The 22,898-nt window shown below is 38.3% G+C and overlaps 1 protein-coding gene across 1 annotated transcript; it reads right to left on the bottom strand.

The window, feature by feature from the left end:
• Positions 1 to 3,731: 3,731 nt before the first annotated feature.
• LOC104494764 (STE20/SPS1-related proline-alanine-rich protein kinase-like) lies at positions 3,732 to 21,740 on the bottom strand. Its single transcript, XM_010137645.1, has 10 exons — positions 21,662 to 21,740; positions 19,088 to 19,200; positions 13,967 to 14,075; positions 12,495 to 12,636; positions 10,228 to 10,283; positions 7,615 to 7,724; positions 7,424 to 7,525; positions 7,096 to 7,229; positions 3,982 to 4,030; positions 3,732 to 3,875 (listed from the first exon to the last, which is right to left on the bottom strand). The coding sequence occupies exons 1-10, from the start codon at positions 21,738 to 21,740 to the stop codon at positions 3,732 to 3,734; spliced, it is 1,038 nt and encodes a 345-aa protein (XP_010135947.1).
• Positions 21,741 to 22,898: the final 1,158 nt, after the last annotated feature.

The following is a 22,898-nucleotide window of genomic DNA, read 5'->3' as shown; positions in this document are numbered from 1 at the left end:
TAGTAATATCCAACAATATAAACACAGTTGCACTCTTTCTCATTTGTAGCAGCGTTCTGGGTAAACTGAACAATTAATTCTCTGCAATGGATGGGCCTCTCACACACAAAGTCTTGCCAAATACATACTTATAGTTCAGCTGCTGTTTTCCAGAAGAGTATAGCACCAGTATACTCCAGTATAGCACCCCTCCCTTCTCTTCATACCTAAGCATTAATGAAATCAGCATTTCTTAAAATGTAAAGAATCACATCAATGAATATACATTTTTAATGTATATTAATTTTAATAATACAAGCTCAAACTAATGTTGCTCTCTGCTTCTCAGAAGGTCTGGAGTCCCACCATTGGTGAGTTGCATCTATTACATTATTGAAACAAGGAAACATTGCACATGTATGTCTTGCTGAGGAGCAATCATGGCATTACAGCTGCCCGAAAAACCTGGGATCTCATGATATTTTCCTCATTAAATACAGGGGATTGTTAATTTCTTCTATAAGGTAATATGATCATTTCCCTAAATCAGCTGTATTGCAGAGCTAGAATTTCAAGCCATCAGTAAGGGTATTTCTGCTAAATTTTAATAAAAACTGGTATCACTCACCCTAATCATCTCTCTATGCTGTCATAGGATTTTTCCCCAGTCACTTTTCACTCTGAGCTCTAAAGAGCTTCTATTAACAGCACAGAGCAATACCACCTTCCCAAAAATACAATTCAAGTCCAACTATTACTCAGATTTTTATTTTTTTACTAGCAGCACTTCAGACAGCAATAAAATGAAATGCAGACGCATGCTTTTCCCTGTTGCTTTGTAAAAGTGGCAGTCATGCAAAAGATCTTCAAAATTAAGGAAACAGGATCATAAAACCACAAAATTGACCCAGGGCCTTTGGGCATACAGAGAACTTACAGTTATAATTAATTTTTTAGTGTGACAAGATTTCTAAACTGACTGTGGAATTCTGGAAGCTGTTTCAAATTTCCTGTATTCCAATACAGCAATTCTAATTACAAATGAAACTACTTAGTATTCAGTTCAAAATGAAAACTACTTCAACACATGTTAATGAATAGCGTTTCTCAATTCTTGCTGAGCTGTTGTATAACAGGTGTGTACACAGCCCTGAACCAAGCAGAGCAGGGCAGGCTGCTCTACCATCACACCACCCAACAAGGCAGAGGCTGCAATCAGAACTCCCACACTTCTACCAATGACAAAAGTGCAGCCTCAGCACATGCCCCTGCTTACCATACTGAGCTCAGACCATCCACCACAGCTTTTTCTCCATTTCTTCTTCACACCAGCAATGTTCTCACAAGTGAGTAGTCACAGTAATGAAACCCAGAACTGCCAGTAAGGAGTTGCATGATGTAACACTCACTTCTGTGATCAGTACCGGTATATAGGTAAGCAGGTTCTGTACAGGAAGAGGCAAGACAAGTTCCTCCCGGGCAAGTCAATCCCAGAAGTGGTTCAGTGTTATCCTTAAGTACTAGGATAAGGTCAGGAAGGGCATAATTTCAAAATCAGCAGTATTAAAAGCACATCAAGAAACACTGAGATGGGGGAATAAGTGTGCAAAGATGTACTTTACAACTCTGATCTGAAATCTACAATGCAGGTGTTGCTAAATTATCAAATGCAGTTTAAAAACAGGACATATCTTTACAGTATCAGATGGTTTCCTCATACGCACAAGACCATGTGTACCTGCATTCAGGATTTCACAAACAGACCTGAACTCATATGTAGTCAAAGCATGCGGTAAATGCAAGAAAAATTAAATTACTGCAGGGCAGATCTGACATCTGTGCTAGCAGTGGTGCTACAGATCATTAGTTACAGGCATTTTACACCAAGTGCAACAGAAGATAATTTAAGCAGTGATGACACCAGCTTCTTACCATCTCCTGGCCTAGTGACAACTCTTTTTTCCATTACAGGGGTTACTTCTTCCAAGAGGGACCTCTTAGGCATTTTACATGTTTCTGTTTGAGCAATCAAATGCTGCTTACTCAAGCCTTTTTAAATAAAACCCCAGAGGTTTAAATTAAAATATATTTATATTTTATGGTATCTTAAAACAGCAGCTACATGCAAAGTTGTAACAAGTAAGTTAAATTTTAAATCCCTGGTGAATTTTAATAATGTGTCCTTTTAAAATACAAATAATTTAGCATTTTCACTAGCTAAAACCTAAATATTTTTTCCATTTATGCTGTAATTAAAGGACCTATTAATTTGTCTCCATCACCGTATAGCTCTGATTTCTTAAGAATCACACCTCTCCCAAACTAGAAAGAATTGTCCAAAAAGTCATTCAGAAAACTTTCTGGTGGTGTATGGGAGGCCACCCTGCATTTACTTTGCAATTCTAGATGCTAAATTATTTAAAGAAATATGCATATATAGAAGTACGTATGAGTAAACAGGTAGTCTCTGAAGTTGACGCGAGGACACAGCTGAGAGGCAAATCTCACAAAGCACATGTTCTATCAGAAACCTAGCTGCTACCAGAACGCGCCTAAATTACTCACATATGAACCAAGATGTAAAACGATTAACAAATGACTACGATTTTCCCAGCGCTCCGCAGATAAAGAATTTTTTTATGTGGACATTGCTGCCACCACAAGGTTGAAGAGCTGAACTACCTTTCCTCTGCACCTTGCAGATGCTAATCTACACAGTGCTCTACCCCATCTACAAGCCCCCTCATTCCAGATTTCCACTTCAACCTCTCACAGAGCCACATCATTGCCACTGACTTCCCAAATTACTTGCACCTAAAAGAAGATCAGAAGGAACTTAAAGCATCCAGATCGTGCTGACAGTCTCTTCTAAGTATAAGCCACCAGCTGTAGATACATTTCAGTGTTGTAGAATTAGGCCAAACTGATACTCACAATGAAAATCTTACAAGTGCCAGACCAGGTAATTGAAGCCTAATTGATGTGTCAACAAAGGCTGAAACAGTTCCTTTCCTCAAGCTCTCTCAAAGCAATCTCCAGGCAAGCTCCTCATAACGAAGAGACATGGTGAGATAAGTCACCACAGAGAGGGAGTTCCAGTTTCTCACACACAGTAAGCAGGAGTCTACATTAGTTTTTGTTTATTAGCTCTTACAAACAGTATCTTCCTTCACACTTAAGTTTTAACATACTTACCTGTTAAGCCTGTTAAGAATTATTTTTTAGTTCTGCTGCACTCCACCTGGTAAGTTCATTTACACAAGCGCCAAAGGCACTACAGAAATTTCAGCACATGCCATAGCTGTGGGTTTAACTCCATCACCTGTGGGAGAAGGTTCTGCTGCTCTGAATAACTCAGCAGCACTCCTGAAGAGTTTGGACCTGACCTTCCATATATTTGGGTGTCACATTTTAAATAATCCAGAGAAGCAGGCAGTCCTCAAAAAACACGTTTTATTTTGTTCACACTTTCTCTAGGTAACCAATGAAGATATGAATTTTGCAGTTTATGAACCTGTATGCTCACAGATCACTTTTTATTTGCACAATCACTTTGCCTGTAGCTTTCTAAAAGGAGTGGGGGGAAAAAATCATACCATGTATGATGACAAACACCATGTATCAGTTCGGCAAGGCCAGAAAGGAAGTAAAAATAAATGCCCTGGGGCTTACTGGAGAAAGCTAGGCTACAGAAACCGTTCATTCAACAGTCACTATTTCTGAAGAACTGCGTAAGAGCAAGGCTCAGTCAGTCAATTAATATGTAAGGTAACCAAAGAGTCCCTGCTTTCTCTTGCGTACTGGTAAGAAAAAGATGTGACCACACTCACCTTTTTTGCTCTTTGGGCTATATTAGGCGTTCTAGTGAGAAGCTTTTCAATCAGGTATTCTCTATTCTGCAAAACCAACATTTGGCAAGTTAAAAATCAATACAAGGCAAAAAGAAATTTCATGTAGATTTTAAGACAGAGAAAAATTTACTCATAGGGTTAAACGTTTTACCTTGGCTTTCTGGAAAAATTTGCATTTTAAAAGTTCTGCTGCTGTGGGCCTGAAAGATCAATAATAAATTAGAACAGAAAACAAAGACCCCTCTCAATGAATACAGTACAAGACGTTAGTTAAATGGTACGTCTCTAATACTTTTGAATCAGTACTGTATGAATCGGGAATGAAGGATAATAGCCACTGAATTAATTCACACGTACAAAACAACACATGAAAAAACTGAGCCTCTCTATGGAGGAAAAAAAAAGTCTCTAAGTGCCAATTTCTCCCCTTTTCCTTTCAACACAAATGCATTTTACCCTTAAAACCAACAAATAAAAAATTAAAAAACAAGTCAGGTATCATGTTCTTCCCCAGGTGACTCTATGAATGTAACTGAACTTTGTTCCAGAACAGTAATAGAACAATTACATTTTTCAAACAGTAGCATCAATACCTGCTACTAGCATTCTTTTACTTCAGTGATGTCAGCAGGTATTCACAAACAACTGTATTTACACTATTAACGCGATGCATAAACCAAGAGGAGGGTCATCAGGACCATCTTCCAACCAAATGAACAAATAAAAATCAAAGCAGTAGTTAAGATCAGACCCTAGCCATTTCACTTTTACTTGCTACTCTGTTCAAATCTTTTTCTTCCCATCATTGTCAAATTTCTATTTCTGACGTTTTCAACAGATAATCATGATCTCAAAATTACTGACGTGATTCCAACAGAAGGATTTGTCTTGCCTAGCTCCAGAGATCTAAAAAATACTGGATTAGCCAAAGTCAGACTCTGATACTGAAGCTGAACCAGTTTATTTCTCTGAGGTCATATCAGAAGAGTAAGTGAAGAGGACCAGTATGTATGTACATATCAAAGAGGAGTAGTGTGTATGTACATAGCAGTTCAGTCCCGCTAGAAATAATGAAGTAACTCCTGACATCAACAAAAAGCATCCAACTTCAACACAGAGAGTCGTTGCATAGAACACTTGATTTTTCTTCCCCTCCAAATCACCAAACGCTACAATAGAGGAGTTCTTATTAGTGGTATTGTGGTACTGTGGAGACCACCAGGCTTAGCGGTAATTCACACATAAACCTTGGACGAGCAAAAAGAAAGGGGAACATTTGGAAATTAAATTAAAATTTAAAAAATCAGGTTTTATGTCAACATTTTAAATTTCTATTTCAAATCAACTCTTAACTTGAAGACAAGTTTTGGTGGCCCTGTATCATCACATCTCATAACAAGGATATGCACAGTTAAAAGCTAGGTTCTTTGTAAAGTTTCATCCAAACTAGTGTTCTCCATTCCTCTACCATGTAATTATGCCTGACACTTCTGAACTGGTCTAGACATGCTTTCTGGACCTATTTCCATACAGGCCATGGCAGTAAATTGCAGCTGAGGATTGCATGCAGCATCCTTGGCACTGGGAAGAAAGAGAAACACCCACGCACAGACCCCTAAAAGCAAAACACCATGGTCTGAGACAGGAACAGTGCAAGGCCAGTCCCAGAACTCGCCACAAACAGCAGGCACTTCTCCCAAAACTGACATGACGACTACAGAGGTATCTCTGTGCAAGATTAAATCCTGGCTTGGGAGAAACATAAAAAATACTGGTGACCCCACAATATAAGGGCATTCACTGCTTGGTTAGAGTAACTGGCACGCAGATCTAACCACCTATCTGCTGGTCTAATTGTTCAAGTCAAAGCAATCCTGAGAATGAAGATATTGCACATGTTTAAATATAGGAGTAATAAAACTAGCGTAATTAGTTTAAACACTAATGTTTCAACACTGACATCATAATTACAGATCAGGTAGCTCTCCATTATGTATTTAAGAAGGAAAACCATTTTAATTATTTACTTCTCATGTTTTCATACCAGTTTAATCTTGCCCTGAAAACTGCTGGACACCAGAAACTAAAAGAAGCTTCATATTTCAGAACACATTTCATTCTTATCTCTAAGCAGCCAAACTGCCTGTGCTAAGCTTAAAGCCTCAGGACTTGCTACCAAGACCACCAGTCGTAAGGGGTTCGGGAAACTGAAGACAGAGCAGAAACGATCCTTCAGTGAAAAAATAATTTTAAGAATTTGAAGAATAAAGATGTTGCCACATAATCTTTTTTTCTTAATTATACTTGTTCTCTAGTATTGCTGCTGTCACCTTTTCAATTTGACTCCGTACAACAATATCCTGGGTTTCAGCTAGGGTAACATCAGTGAAAAGAAGTGCACACCACAAAAGATCCACACAGTACTCAATCAGGATTGCTCTTCCAGAACCATCTTTTCTCCCAGAAATACCACCTCTGAACCTCTTCAAAAAACTGATGATATTTAAATATCCTTAGATCATTAGAATGTGCTTCCTCAAACTCTTCAGCAAAAGGAACCTACAAAAATCGGTCTTCATAAAAATGAACGAAGGATAAATAAATGAATCATTCCGGGAATTTGGGACCTCAGCAATGATTTTGGAACAGATGTTTAATGTTTCTATCATCTTGGCTATTCCTTTCACAAAATATAGCAAGAAATAACACATCACAAAGATTTGATGACATGCCATACCCTACATAAACATGAGGAAAACTCCAAACAAGCCTGGAGCCCCTGACTTTACAGTAAAAAATGAGTTTGTCTTAATAAGCAATTTTTCTGGAAATAATCCAAGTTGAAGGGAATACAAATCTTATGTCAAAATGAGAAATACCAGCATAAAAAATTTTTTTAGTTTATTTTAAAGCCCAAGAGACTGTTTGGTTACCAACAGTTCTGTCTGATCAATTCGAACAGTCTTTTTAGACTTACGCACAATATAAAGATTTATATCTTGTCTTGCATAAGAAATTAAGATGTAGAGCAAGGACTTTTGTTTGATTACAGTTTAATTCAATAGTATATTTAAGTATAAATAAATTAGGCTAACAATCTAGAACAAACTTAAGTGACAATTAAGAGGCAATTTCTTCTCCCCAGATGAAGATGACTGAAGGCTGCTATTTACAAAATTCAAATCATGATGTTTAGACATTGGAACTTTAAGTAGTCTGTGTATTTAAAACAGTAATTCCACTGTACACAGCAGCAATGACCTACCTTTTGGAAGGATCTTTTTGAAGGCATAATGAAATTAGTTTTCTAAAGGATTTGCCATACTTTTTCATCATCTCCTTGTCCTCAACACCTGTCTCTAAAGTGGGAGGGTCATTCTGAAGAGTCAGCATTAACACCTACGGTAAACCCAAAAAGGAGGGACTGTAAGCAAAATCAATTCAAACCATGTAGAAACTAAAAGAGCATAAATATTCCACAGAACACACATATTTGGGTATCTTGAGTTGCTATTGAAAATGAAGCAGTGCTAACTATCTAGCAGCATTAACATTACAGCTAACACCATTAAGTAATACAAAGTGATTGTTACTTTCATAGGAGGGTATTTGTGATAAGGTGCTGCTCCTGTTGCTAACTCAATGGCTGTTATCCCAAAACTCCACATATCAGCTTTGAAGTCATAACCTCGCACCTGGAATAGAACCAGAAAGAAAAAACAAAGTGGTGATGTCTCAAGTTCCAAAAATATTTTTTTTTTCTTTTTTTTAATATTAGAAATACCTGCTCCATTACTTCAGGGGCCATCCAACACGGAGTACCAACAAACGTTTTCCTTACTTTGTTACGAGTAACATCACCTCCCGTTGCCAAAAATGCACTAACACCAAAATCTGCAAAGAGGGCAAAAGTCAAAATGGGTTAAACTACCACTAACAAATCAAAAGTTTTACACTTCAGAAATTAAGTCATTTCATAAAGTTCTACTTGTAAAAACTCTCTGTTGGAGAGTTTACCTTTGTTTCACGACACGCTGTCCTTGAAATGCTGTAGAATAGATGGCACAGTTGTATTCAGGATATCTGCACTAGGACACCGTCAAGTTTAACCTCCTAGTATGTGTCTTCCTGAATAAGGTTACAAAGGACTCCAGTACAACTGTTACTTAGGGTTTTCAAGCGTGCACTTAAAGTGAAGGTTTGAAAGGATTGCATTTGCTGTTGTTCAAAGATAAGGAGCTACTTCTGCATGGCTACTAAATTTGAATGCAATTTGAACATGAGGGGATACTATATAAAATTTCAATACTCAAGGAGATTTGGCAAATCAGAGATATTCAGCAGAGTGATCAACAATATACATTTAATGGTAGAACATCACATCAGTAGTTTTTTTCCAAATTCAAAAATAGCAAAAAACCTTAGTGTTCTGTTAACCAACCTGTGACCATGTCAGTGACAGCTGTATGGGAGAGGTAGGGATAAATGGAAGAAAAGCAGATTACCAATGCGTGGAGAAATATTGTCATTTTTAATGGAGTCAGATGAAGAGCATTTTAGACTATGCTATCAACAATCAAGTTGTACTGAAATCAAGTAGTTTACTATAGACATACTTCAATTTTTGTTTTCTTATTGTTTGTATTCCCTGATTTTAAAGTTAAAAAAAAATTCAGTAACTATAGAAAATGTAGTTTTATCACTCGTTACTTTCCTCTAAACAACCAATAAGCACCACAGACTCAAATTCTGGACCTCTTTGACATCGCTAAAATACACAGAAATACAGTAGACAATAAGAATCATGCTTTCAGCAAAATCTTTTAATTTTCCCTGCAGCTTGCCTAATAAATAAAAAAAAAAAACTTTTTTTTTTTTTGGTCAGAGAAACACTGGGTTGAGCTTCATTTGTGAGTCATAGCCCCTTAGAACCCAGAAATGCTAATGGACCACTGTGCCTTCAAATATTCCTCCTCATACATAATAGGAGTGTGTGCTATGGATATGTCTTTTCAGTACAGGAGCCTGGGGTGCTGGAGAACAAGCAGTAAGAAGAACCTAAGTTCTTCTACCAAACAGTAAGAAGCAAAATTATCAGGTATCTGTTCTTCAAAGATGAACAAGAGGTTTTACTTTGTCAAGGCAAGAAGATGTAAAAAGGGTTAATTCCAGCCTCTTTTGACATTCAAAACTGGCTTTCAGTTAACATGCAATGTTCAGCTGTCCTAAACAGAACAGCCCTACACCAACAAAGAAACAAGTCTGACACTGCTGCACTTTTCATGTGAAGATTGGAAGTAATCTGGTATTGAAATAATGCGTCACAGAAAGACACATTCCACATACCTATCCTTCCACTGAACTCCCTCGATCCCACATGCCCTGAATGCCCTAGCAGCACAATTAAAGCCTTGTTAATTAAGATGCCTACAGCAAAAACAAGTAAAAGGTCAAGAAACCAAACCCAAGAGTTGAACTAGAAAGGGATAAATGAAGCAGGTGTTTGAATGTTTTCTGATTACTGGGAAAGCAGATTTGTGAAAGTAGTAATCTGAAGTCAACAGTTTTCTTTCAGATAGGTCACAAGATTTTATCTTTCAACTTTTTAGTTACCTTTTTTTTTTTAATTAAGTTGGTTGTCTGGAAGTCTACTGCTTTATAATACAAGAAGATGTAAAAAATACTTGAACAACACAGACCTACAATCTCATCAGTTGCCCAAGGTGCTGCACAAAGAGAAGATAACTGTAGGATATAATCATGTGAATAAATAAATATTAACTATCTTATTAAAATTCAAGTCCGTAAAATTGACTACCTACATAAAAAGTCTTGAACTCAAGACTTAAAGACTTAAAACTGCTCCAATTAGTAAATGGTTCAATTGCCAGTCAATAGTTTGCTATCCGGTTCAATATGACTTCAGACACAGGCATATTAATGCCCTCAAAATAATAACTCTCAGTGAGATCTATCTCAGACATCTCAGCCACCAGTTAAGTTATAGCCAAAGTCTTCAAGAAGTGCAGTACACACAGATTTTTGAATCCCCAAGAACAATTAAAATTACTTGCAGAAATAAATGAAATAAACTTGAACAGAAATAAGAGTTGCTACCATCTGCAAGCTGTTGAAGGTACATGGGTGATTCAAAAGGAAACATTAAGAGGCCATTAAAAAGTTTCCTTATATAGTTGATGGGACACCGAAAAATACTGAATATTTTCTAAATCATGTATTAACCAAGAATCCTTAAATCTTAAACCGGCTAACTTGCAGCTACAGAACTCTAAAAGGAATAGTTACAAGCCAGCAGAGAAACTTGTATCTGTTGCCCCTAATCCAGCCACAATTACCTTTTGCTTTTATTTAGCCACTCATCTACCAAAGCCATTACCTGCTATTTGTACAGAGCCATCTTCACCCAGAAGAATGTTGCCAGCCTTCAAATCTCTAGAATGTACCAGCAGACGTTAGTTACTTTCATGTATGAAAGTACGTGTGCACATTTTATATAACTAAATACACACATAAATATTGCATACTAATTAAGTTCACGAGACAGCATTTTAAGATGTAAAAGACAGAAACAGGAACCAAAGTATAAAATCTAACTATTTACAATAAAACAAGAGTGCAGAACTCAAACTCTCACAAACTCCCTCACTTGCATAAAAAAGATGAAAATTCAGCTTTGGCATAAAATGGGTGGAATTCAGAGAAGGATTTTGAGAACAGAAATATTTAGGTCCAAACTCTGGTTTACTGCCTTCTATAAATATAATCTCATGAACTGACAGCTTTCAGAGCTTTAAAACAAGAATTAATACCTTCTCACATCAAACTGTACCACAAATGAAAAAGAAAAGTTGAAAAAAAATTCTCTTCTTTGGTCTCTTCTCTGAAGAGACCCATCTTCAAGAAAGGTAAAGGTACTGTAGATTTCTACACAATGAACCTATTAAAGCTCAGGAATAGCAAGCATATTTTGCTATAGGGTACCATGATGAAAAGTTACTTGGTACTGAATCTGTCAAAAATTCAGCATGTGCTTAACAGTCAGCTATATCCATTTAACACACTATTCATGCACAATGCTAAGAAGAAACCTCTCTGGTGCTTTTTTTTTCCCCTTGTATTTAATAGAAATGTGCATCCCATTCTTAATGCACAGGATACATCTTTCATACAGAATATATCATAAACATCAAGAATTTGAGCAAATCAGTCTTTCCAAGATTTACTGAAAATAATTAACGCATTGTTACTGAAAGGTAATGTAACCTGTTTCCTTATACATAAGCAAGAACACATTGAAATGACAGAACAAAATCCTTGAACAATTTTAGAAACATCTGCAACTAGCAAATAGCACCTGATACAGAGTTCCCTGAACTACCACCACTTTCATCTACAATAAACATGGGAAAAGAAATGCATACTGTATCATCTTGAACAGGACTTCTGTGGTACTGCACAGCTTCAAAATTAGATATTATAAAAAAGGGAGACATCTCAGATGTAACAAATAGACCTCTCTCCTTTTATCTTTTTAAGGTCCTTATGAATAAACAAGGGGAATTCCCAAATGCGATCTCAAAGGGTCCTGTTATCCTTAAAAGCGAATGAATGTTCCTTCCGCAACAATATCAGCTTAACAGAAGACTATGAATTAAGGTTTGAGGCAGATCTTTGGCATTCCAGACCAGAAGTCAAAATAATTGGGTTTTATTTCTCCATTTATCTCAATTTTCTTTCTGCGAAAGGAGAAAATAGTTCTTGATTTCCATCAGAGGCAGTTAATTTATAAGATGAGACATAAGAAGTACACATAAACAACAATTACTCTGTTACATCTGCATTACCTCCATTCTCAGAGTTCTGTCTGCAGTGAATCTGGTTTTTGTTGAAGAGATTCCCTTACAAAAGGCTTGAAACAGACAGAGAGCCTGTTGTAGGCACCTTCCTTAAAAGCCAAATTCACCTCAGCAAAATTAATTTTGGAGGTCAGAGTACAGCACTTATAATATCCAAAGAGTGGAAGCAACCTGTAGATTGCTACAGCAGATAGGTATAGACCTCCCGGGGGTATCTCCACATTTACACTGAGGAAGTCAGTGGAGAGAATATATAGCAGAGAATAATCACTAGACTCATACACACTAAGAGGCAGTTCCATAGTACCAATCCCCGCTTCACATGTGGTCATAAAGAGGGGTCTGTAGAATTGAAACAGACACTACTGTTTACTAGGAAAAATAAATTTCACATTTATACAGCAGTGCCTAAGCACCCAAGATTACAGGTTTACGGTGCAGCACAATAACCAAGTTACAGATCATATCACATAACCTAGATTCAGATTAGACATCTGGAGTACCAGCAGGCACAGGAGTATAGGCCACAGTTCTGGCATACCTGGTGCAGCACAGACCCATCCTAACTATAAGATAGACAGACAGGATAAAAAACAAGTACCTAAGTATTAGTGACAAACTCCAGTCAAGATTACAGCATCTGCCCAAGCGTTATCATTTGGAAATCACTGATGGCATTTACAGTATGTGAAAGAAGCAATACTATTTGCTTAGCCAAGCAACTGCAGCTGACCACAAACTATACACACAGCTTTGAATATGCTTTTCACTGTGTATACGCCCCTACCTGTGAATTTGCCCATTCCTGTGTAGATAGTCTAAGCCCTCCAATACTTCTTTAAGAATTGTTGCTATTATGGGTTCTTCAAGGACACCATTTTTGTGTTCTCCTCTGTTGACAATATACTTTATTATATCAAGCATTGAACCTATGTTGGAGATCCAGGAAAGAAAAAAGCATATATACAGCATTATCATATCAGATTCTTGGGAACGTATATTTTCTTAATTCTCTCTATGCTACTAGAATTTATATCTTTGCATGTACGTGTAAAGACTTCATTTAACTAGCTCTCAGAATAAGGTGCACTGTTACCTCATTCAAATGAGAAACAAAGCACTGTTTTTTGTCAAGAATAGTGTAACACTCAATGATCCATTAGAAAGACCTGTTAACAGCTTGCTATGCTACCATCATTAAGAATTCAGGAATATCCCACATTTAAACAGATATGCACAGCAAAGGTTTTGGTTTATCATCCGGTTTAGATTACGGTTCACGAGTTTGCGACACAGATCAAATATGCAGCTGCAAGACTGGAAGGAGATAATCTCTGCAAACAGATGATGACAACGTCCCTAGTGACATCTGGTCTGACATTGAACTTCACTTATTACAAATTTCGAGGAATCTAATAGCAACATTTTATTTTTATTCAAGCATTTTTCAACAGCTCACAGTAAATTCCTGTCAAGAATCACTGATTTTTCTCAGGGTCTATGCTTGCTTTTGATTGAACTGAACAATTCAACTAAATGTGACCTACCAAGTGTTATTTTAAGAGCACTTCCTATCCTTGCTTTCTAGCATGACGGTGCAATAGTCTGCTGCCATCAAGACTAATCTTGAAGAACATCATGTAGCAATCAGGATCACCACATCTTATTTGGGAACCTCGCTTTTCTAAGCCGCAAGCACATTTAGTTCAGCTCTTTTTTCCTCTCCCAGAACCCAGTAAGATTTTTGTACCATTAGCCATCTGCATAAAAACTGTAATGAGTGCTTGGTTAGTCTAAGCAATAAAAAGGATCCAACATGTATATTGTCCGTCCTAGGAAGAAACTTCATTGAATAACGAATGAGAAACACTCATTAAGGAATCAGAAACATCTAATTTTCACAAAGATAAGAGTGGATTCTACAGAAACTCAAAAAGGGCCACGCTGACAGAAGTGACTTAATTCTCATCAGTTTTCTCTACAGAGCCTTAACAGTGAATTTTAATATATTGATTCAGAATAAAAATTGACAGTAGTTAGATCAACAGAATTTGTCTCAGTAATTCTTAGCCTGTACTATCAATATACATATACAAACTTTTTAAAGCTTGTACATTCTTGCTATAACATAGCTGTGTCTCAAGTTTCATCCTACACAGTTTCTCTCCTACCTCCTTACTTGATTTAGGTCATTTAGCTCAGAGGTGGGTTAGAAAAAGCCATTTCCTTGCAGCTAAACAAGTAAAAACCGTGACTTACCCCCACTTAACAGCTTCATAACCAGCCAAAGCTCATCCTTCACCACAAAAGATGTGTAATAGGTCACCACATTGGGGTGATTGCATTGACTCATTGCTTGAATTTCTTTCTGTAAGAAATATAAAGTCCAACATAACATAGCCAGCTATCAGTTCTGCTTGTATAGAGACACGGTTTAATTTCCAAAGTGAAACACTATAACAGAACTGAAGTATACACTGACTGTGCATCAAGGCACCAAAACATTTCAATTTACCTATAGATCTGCATGCAAAACATTATTGCAAAGAACATGAGGAAGGTTACAGATACAGGCATAACTACACCAATTTTCTTCTGAGAACATCAAAAACATCACTATTAAAGTCCCAAATTCAGAGTGAGCAATGAAGAATGCGTAGTACCCAGGAGCTGAAGGTATGGGCACAGGCTGGACAACAAAACACGAGAAAAAAAAAAATTAAAACCTACTGCCTTTCCTGTTCAAAAGGAATATGAAAAGAGTAGAATGGGAGCAGGTGAGAAAGGAGGGAGGAAGCTGTTGGACAAAGGACACAGTACCACTAGCTCAGCTACTGTGGGATGGACAGGTGGACACCAGAGCCACACAGTCAAACAGAAGTGCAAGAGGAAAAAGCAGTGTTACAGACCAAAAGTCAGAGAAAACAATTGACTAGAGGAGTACACAGTCACCAACACATGTCCAACGTGGCACTATCAAGTAACGCCATCTATGACACGCCACAGCTGTACATACTAAGAACGACTGCCTTGTATCTCTTATTTCAAGCAGAGTCCTTTTTTTAATCCACTCTTCCATGTAATACTTCTGTAACAGCTTTACAGCAGCCCTCATTAGGAGGTCAGTCTTTTATGTAGGAGCCCCTAGGCCTCCTCTGTACCAGAGGGTCTGGCCTCACACTAACTTAAGCTCTCACAACCCTACTTCCCTCTCTCCACCTCCAGCCACACAGCCATGATCCATCCCTAGTGCCAAAGGACATGCTCCTGGAGAGGGAGCCCACCAGCAAGCCGATCCAGCTAAACCCCTATTTCGCCTCCTCTCCCCGCCCTGAAAAGCAACTGCTTTCAGGTGGACGTGTGTCACAAGCACAAGGCAGGAACTATGGCAGTCCCTGCTAACATAGATGCCATTTTCAACTTTCAACTTCAACTGAGCAAGTGTTTAAAAGAAGGGGGTTTTGTTGTTATTTGCAATGCACTACAGATGACAGCTGCTTTCTAATAGAAAGTTAACTGTATGTATCAAAGACTGTGATTTAATCTCATGATGCCTGTTGGTGACTCTCAAGACAGGCTGTACCTTGACAAACATTTCAGCTAGTCCTTGCTGTCAAAAGTCCTCCTCCTTAAAGAACTTCCGAGCCCTGAACCACAAGAGAATGAATACCTGGATAGTCTCTTAATGAGCATGAAAAACTGAGCAATTTGCAAAATAGCTGCTTTTTTTTTTCACCCTTGGGAGACAATAGGTGGAAAACAGAAGGAATACATGTGGGGCACACTTCCAAGCTGAAGACGTGTCAGCTTAAACACAAGTCAAACTACTGCCTCAGGTTCTTAATTCAGCTATCCATACCAAATCTTAACCATTAACTCCCTCCCTCTTTATTACTATTTAATGTCCTATATTGTTTCATTATTTTCCTATGCCGGCAATATAATGATAGAAGTCTACCTGCCACTACCGGGCAAAAACACACCTCATCTATTTTACTCACACATTAATAGTGCAGAAATGTATAAGTGACCGTGTTAACCTTCACTATCTTTAACTGAAAAGTGCTGTGAATATTTTGTCTGCCGGCAAGAACTGAGCTATCACAGTAACTGTGATGACCACAGTCACCTTGTATCTCAGCTTTGGTGACTTTTTCCAAAGAGAGTCTTTGCAAAGCAAAAATAAACAAATGGAAAGTACCCCATGAAAGATAAGGGATTAAATTTTAGTCAATACAGTATTAATTTCAGACTTGCAGTTCCAGGGAGCCTTTACCACACACAGAATGGTAAGCCTCCACAAACTTCCATTATTTGGCTGAGGCCCGTGATACGCATGGGCGAGAGTGAAAAGCGTTCTCTTGAAAAGCTTGCAGCAGGACATCTAGAATGCCCCAGAGACTTCTTCACATTCACAACACTTTAGATATTCCACAGCAGCAAAGCTGTAACAGGCACTCAAAATTTAAAGCCTCACCCTCATCCGCCTGCTTCTCCCTCCCTTGTGCTAGCACCAGTGTTTGTGCACGGCATCAGGAAATACATCCAGGTTAAAAGCTAACTCCTTTTCGGCAGGTTTATTCCTGATTCAATTTCACCGAGCAGCTGCACAAAAATGTATGTTGGCCTAAGGGCAGGTGGGTGACGCAGTTAATAAGCAACTGCAAGACAGCTCCTTTCGGAGCTCAGCTGCAGCTCGCCCAGGGCCGGGTCCAGCTCCCAGAGACCAGGCAGGTGCTGCAGCTCTGTGGGTGCTTTCCCTTTCCCGGAGCCTCCTCCACAGGCACACGAGGTGTGTACGCCTGTTTCAGAGGTCTCGCCTAACACACGAGGGGCTCCTCCAGAAAGCGTGTCTCAAAGGGCTATCCAAAGAGATGCAAACAGTTTAGAACATCTGTTCCACCAAGTAAGCCATTCTATAGAATATTCTTAGGTTTGTAGTGTTGAGGGGTTTTTTGTTTTTAAAAACTGGAGGTAAGCGGATGGGGAAGATTCTCAGTCAGGACAACAGTAAGGACAGGAACTTTTTCCTTGGCTCATGGGGTTGAGTTACACTTAGTTTACAGTAGTGAGAACACAGGACACTGCAGGAAACAGAGTATTGAATTTCAGGAGTTTGCAGTTTGTGTAACCTTAGATTATTTAAACTCCCTCCCACACTGCCTTTCTGTTTTAACTGACACTGGCCCAAATCCTAAGCCTGCTTACGTGGGCACCAGGCTTGCTGCATTTTCCACTTGAAGGCCACACAGCTGAGAATCTGTGAAGTGTGCCTTTGTACACCATCCGTAAACACTCGGCAGCAGGATTTTACAAAACAGCATGTTCGGAGGGCAGGCAGAGTTCTAGAACATCCCTGTACCAATGGAAACTGCTTGATCAGAAAAATAAGTGATTGAAAACTGAGCAGACTCAAAAAACAGTCTTAAAAAACCCAAAACGTAAAAGCATGCTAATATTATCAGCTGAAATAAAAATGTTAGTACCATTGTAAGGAGTTTTGAAGATCATTGATGCTTTTTTCCAGAATAATATCTCTATTTTTAAAACAAAATTTTAAAATTTCTCTACTAGAACTGAGTATAGTAAGTATACTTCCCCTCACAGAAAAAAAAAATTATTATATCTGTGTATGCATTCACATGTGTATGCACATATAAAAGGAATTACACATGGCCCTTTTTCTTTTCTCCTCTAACAAGGAATTTGGAAAGCCAGAATTTATGTTCAGATCAAAACAGATCAACAAAGAAAAGAAACACAAAACCTGAACACAGAAAAGCAGAAATTGACTTATGTTTAAAAAATAAAAAAGATGGTATGGACAGTTGTCTTCGTACCAAAAGAAAGCAATATGGGACCAAAAATTCAAGACCTATTGCCACATTTGGCAGACAGAGGAGGGATGTCAGCAACTCAAGCACTTGCTGAGTTAACTTTGTACAAGCTGGTAACTAACTGCAGTCATTTCTCTAGACCACCTGAAAACCTCTTGCAGATTTTTGGCAGTTTTGTCTGATTTTAGTTGTTTAAACTTTTTAATCCTTAATTCCCATTATTAGTTCAAATTCTAATAAAAGAAGATCAATTTTTGACCATTTTATATTACAATGATTAGTATTTCTGGTTTTATAGAAAAGTTCTTTATGGACTGTAGATGTTAACACATCATGCACAGCATCTCACCTTGGGCTGTTCTCTTTCTTAACACAGTTCAGAATTTATCTTTTGAGTTTTTAGATGACAGAAGTCTCACTATCTTAGAGGTAGTTTCCACTACCATAATTCTCTTTTAAAAAAACATAACAATGTCCCATACAAGCTGTTACATAAACTGAAGGTGAATGCCATCAATCACCAGGGGGAGAACATTTTGGGTCCTCCACTGTAAAAAAAAAAAAGCCATTTTTTTTCTGAAGAAACTGGATGGACCATACCCTCTGTATCAAATTCAAGATATCTTTTGCACTGGCAATTCCCTGCTGAGGAGATCATTTCCTTCAGAGGCAGGAATTTCTGCATTAGAAAAAGCCCACAGTCTCTAGGCAGTAGTATAACCTGTGGAACAGAAGAAAGTGTTCTCATTTTTAGAATGGTTTTGTGTCCTTCAACTCTTACTATGCTGCCTATATATAAATATGCATTATTCTTACAAGCATCTGACTAGAAGCATTAGAAAGCAACAGGTTTCCATTTTAACAGTTCTTTGGGACTTTGTCTGGAATGTCATAACCAGTGCAGATGAAAAACTTGTAGTCCCTTGTACAAAGGGCCTCTTACAGGTCCCTTCCTCCTCTGATCAATGACCCAAACAAACAGCATTCCTCAAAAGGCTTGTTATGGCCTATCGGATAAATCCATGTTATTAGCTTTAACAACAGTTTCCTTGTGTAGATGGCAATGCAGCTATTCGTACCTTTCCCCTCAAAAGTTATAATTACAAAACAGTCCCACAAGTAGTTTTTGCCATGTTTTGGTGCTTTAGACGCTTTCAGGAGACCTACTAAACTTTACCTTTATACTTTTAACCAGTGTTTAACCAAAGGAAAATGTATTTTTTCCAGTATTAAGAATAGACAAACAACCAGACAGTAATCTCTTGAAAATCGAATCTCCAGAAAGCAAAGGGTAAGGTTCTTCCCACAGTTCTCCTGGTTATCCCAAGATTGATATTTGCACTTCTTGGTTTCGTGGCATTAGAAAATACACATTAGTAAAACAGATTTTTAGAGGAAGGGCATACTTCTTTCAGATTATTTTAAAATCCTTTTCTCACTATTATCCTGCATAAAACTCTACCCTCACTCCTGGACCAAGCAAAAAAGAAAATCAAAACAGAAGATGGTCTCCATGTAATATGTTTTCCTCTGGTTTACTTACAAGTAATTCATCCATGCTGGTTTGGCATTTTTCTAAGTTGATCCTCTTTATTGCTACACGTTCTTGCCTGGGTTTGCATAGCGCTGCCTGGACAACTGCTGTAGCACCACTACCTGAAAAAGGGCAGGAAAAGGAACACAGTCTCAGAATAAGGGAATTTTAAAACAGTGACAAACATAAGAACCCCACACTGATGAAGAACTTTAAATCTGCTGTTTATCTTTTTCCAGTCCTTTCCCCATATGCATACCTTTCCCCTAGCTTACACACTTCTCAAATGGAGAAGAAAACCCACAAAGTCTCTGTTCCACACTCCACAAAAAATTCTCAAGCCAGCAACTTAAAATGACGTGCTGCTTTATCAAGTCACACCCACCACCCTAATGCAGTTCATAGTCTGGGAACCATCACACTTTTGTCTCTGGACACATCCATTTTAAACAAGAACGTAACTCGAGCAGTTAACACAATTTAAAACGTTACGTGGTAGGGCAGCAAGTGTGCGCTTTATCAAATGTTATTTCTTCCTGTTCTTTCAAGTCAGTCCCTGTTTAACCAGGCTTTTGTTCCCACTATGCAATGAACAGAAAAATATCAGTAAATTTGTGCATGTCAAATCTTCTGCAGTTTCACCTCTGTTCCTGCTCATTCTTTGTGATTTGGGTAACATCCTAAAAAAGCACACTGATTCTTGTAAAGTGTGTGGGAGGCACAAGTATCACACCAAGAGTAAGAAGATGCACATTGCTAAACAGCCCAGCAGAGAAAGTCAGTCACGCTTGCTTGACATGCAAATCACATATGGTCAAACCCTGATTGAACTAAATAAATTTTGAATTTGAACAAATTTTGAGGAAAGCATTACAATAATTTTCTTTAGTATGCTTTATCTGTGAACAGCAGGAGTATAAAGTCCTGTTGCTTCTTTAGGCAAGCACCCAGTGGCTTTGCCCTAGTCAGTATTGCCTCGCTAAATTAATGAAGTGATTGTAAGTAACATCCAAAAAGAGTTTTGCCCAGGTTGCATGTCTTGTTGCCACATCAAATACAGAAGTGTGTGCTTCCTTAAAATAATTACATTGTGCTCATTCATGAAGTAATCTAAAAGCCCCCGATGAGTAGCTTCTATCTCTAATTCTTAATATTTTAATATGAATTATGGATTTCTGGTAAGTCACAAACTGAGCAACATGTTATACTGGCCTGCTCCTACACTGTGTTCTATTTATGCTCAGTAATGGGCATGTTGTAGATGAATACACATCGTGAACAAAAAGCCTTTTGTAGTCAAGGTCTACAAACGTGGATTCAGTTACCAGCCGACTTAAGAACAATTGAGAGCTTTTCCCTCTGCACATCTGAAACCAGCACCGACAATACCTCATGACTGGAAGTTATTGTCCATGTTTTAATTGCTATTTGCTTAGTTATTTTCATGCATTGTTTGTTCATACAATGTTTTCACTCAAATCACAAAGCTTTTTAACTCAGCCTATGAATTTCATTACAAATTCTGAGCTCATATTAAAAAAAAAAAGTCTCACCAGAACTAACTAGTCATGTATTTGCAGGTTGCAGTCACAGACAAATATTGACATGTCCTGTTCTGTCTGCTTACAGAACAAAGCCTTTAAAAATTCCAATAATGTATGTAATAAAAGAATTAAAAGAGTTTTTAAAAATTAAATAAGACACCCCAAGGAATGAACCACCAAGTCAGCACAACTCAGCTTCATCTACATCACTTTAATGACGATCTCATTCGGCAGACATCGAAGCACAACTCTTCTCATTACTTTAGCTACACAACCATACGTTGAGGCAGGGGGAAGAAACCAGTTTTCTAGCTATTACGGATACAGGAACAAAGACCAAGATTTTGTTTGATGTGTCTTTTTCATCTATGCCAGTAGTTTTATTTACTTGTAGGAAATAAAAGTCGAGATCTGGTTAAAATAGATTCATATACAAAGGCCACATAAAAGATGAACAGAAAACACACACAGAAAAATTATTCAGACAACACCAGGATGAAATCCTGACTGCTTCAAATAATTAGAATCACAGAATTGTGTAGGTTGGGAAAAACGTTAAGATCATCAAGTCCAACCATTAACCTACCACTGTCAAGTCCACCACCAAACCATGTTCCTAAGTGCCACATCTACACATCTCTTAAATACCTCCAGGGATGGTGACTCAACCACTTCCCTGAGCAGCCTGTCCAATGCCTGATGATCCTTTTGCTGAAGACTTTCCGAATATCTAATCTAAACCTCCTGTGGTGCAACTTGAGGCCATTTCCTGTTGTCCTATCACTTGTTACTTGGGAAAATAGACTAACACCCACCTCGCTACGACCTCCTTTCAAGTAGTTGTAGAGAATGAGGTCTCCCTTGAACCTCCTTTTCTCCAGGCTAAATACCCCCAGGTCTCTCAGCCGCTCCTCATCACACTCGTGCTTCAGACCTTCATCAGCTTCATTGCCCTTCTCTGGACACGCTCCAGCACCTCAATGTCCTTATCGTAGTGAGGGGCCCAAAACTGGACACCGAATTTGAGGTGTGGTCTCACCAGTGCCAAGTACAGGGGGACAATCACTACCCCTAGTCCTGCTGGTACAAGCCACGATGCTGATGGCCAGCTTGGCCATCTGGGCACACTGCTGGCTCACACTTCCCCAAGTTAAAAGTAAAACGACAGTAAGTAACACTCCAAAACATTTTGTAAAAATTAGATTACAAAAAAAAGTCCTGCAATATCCCTGACCCCATCCTTCTATATTACTTGCTTAAGTTCTTTGAGACTCCAAATCAAAGACTTTATGCTCACTACTATTTAAAAACACTTGACTGCAAAATTAATCCTGAGCTATCCTTATGCACAAGTTAAGAATTCTGTTCCTCTTTTGCCTTCTGAAAGAGAAAGACACACAAGATTTCAGGATATAAACTAGAGTTTGAAGTTTATTTACACAAAAGGCCTTTCAGCGCACTTTCCTGCATTTTCTCCTCAGACAGAGATAACTTGCAATGAGATATTCTTTACCACAAGAATATGATGCACTAACAACGCAAAAAGCTTTCTATGTTTAAAATAAAGCAAATCTACTTGGTCTCTTCTTTCTCCTGTGTAGTGAGGTGTTCCACGAGAGCAGCTGTTATAAACAGGAGTACCCGGATAAACATTTCAGTCAAGAGATAAAACTACACGAGCAATGCACTATCATACAGAGAAACAAAATGGTCACAACCAACCATTTAGCATAACAAATAGATTACAGTCAACACTCCTTGTCAGAATGTATGACTTCAGATACGCTGATTCTTAAGAGTCTTCCACAACCCTCAGAGCGGAGAACACGCTAACTACACCACAACCAAAGCACAGACTGGTTTTAGCATTCAGTCTCTAGAAAACTCATCTAGTATAATGAAAGCTCAGGTTAGACAAACCATGAAGCCTTTACATCCAGCTGTGTCTTACAGGAGAACAAAACAAAGGATTACCAGTGATCAGACTAAAAAAAACAGCTTTGTAAGAACGACTGGGGTTTTGCAGCGCTGGAAAAGTCCTTCTCCTGCTACAGACAAGTTCTCGTTGTCAATTTCAAAAGGTAGCAGTGAAATAATGCAATTTTAGTCTCCATCAAGGTGCTTGCTACTGCCATTTCACAACAGCCAGCAAGTCAGACAGTTTAATCTTGTCCTCACATTTCTGCTGTCAACCTTCTTTCTAGTGTAAGCACGTCCTTACAGCCAACCTGTTCCTCCGTGCTATGACCCATGTGCTCCCTACCACCTTGCCTTCA

Source organism: Buceros rhinoceros, unplaced genomic scaffold, assembly GCF_000710305.1.
Source record: "Buceros rhinoceros silvestris isolate BGI_N320 unplaced genomic scaffold, ASM71030v1 scaffold17040, whole genome shotgun sequence".
Lineage (NCBI taxonomy): Eukaryota > Metazoa > Chordata > Aves > Bucerotiformes > Bucerotidae > Buceros > Buceros rhinoceros.
The sequence above is the reverse complement of the archived record's forward strand: the minus strand, read 5'-3'. Positions and strand labels throughout refer to the sequence as shown.

Excerpts from the sequence above, each read along its gene's own strand:
- LOC104494764 (XM_010137645.1), bottom strand. The coding sequence starts at position 21,740 with ATGGCCAAGCTGGCCATCAGCATCGTGGCTTGTACCAGCAGGACTAGG. Across the intron at positions 14,076-19,087 it reads CCAGCATGGATGAATTACTT|AAAGAAATTCAAGCAATGAG; the intron begins GTAAGTAAACCA and ends TATTTCTTACAG. Across the intron at positions 7,230-7,423 it reads ACAAATACCCTCCTATGAAA|GTGTTAATGCTGACTCTTCA; the intron begins GTAACAATCACT and ends GGTTTACCGTAG.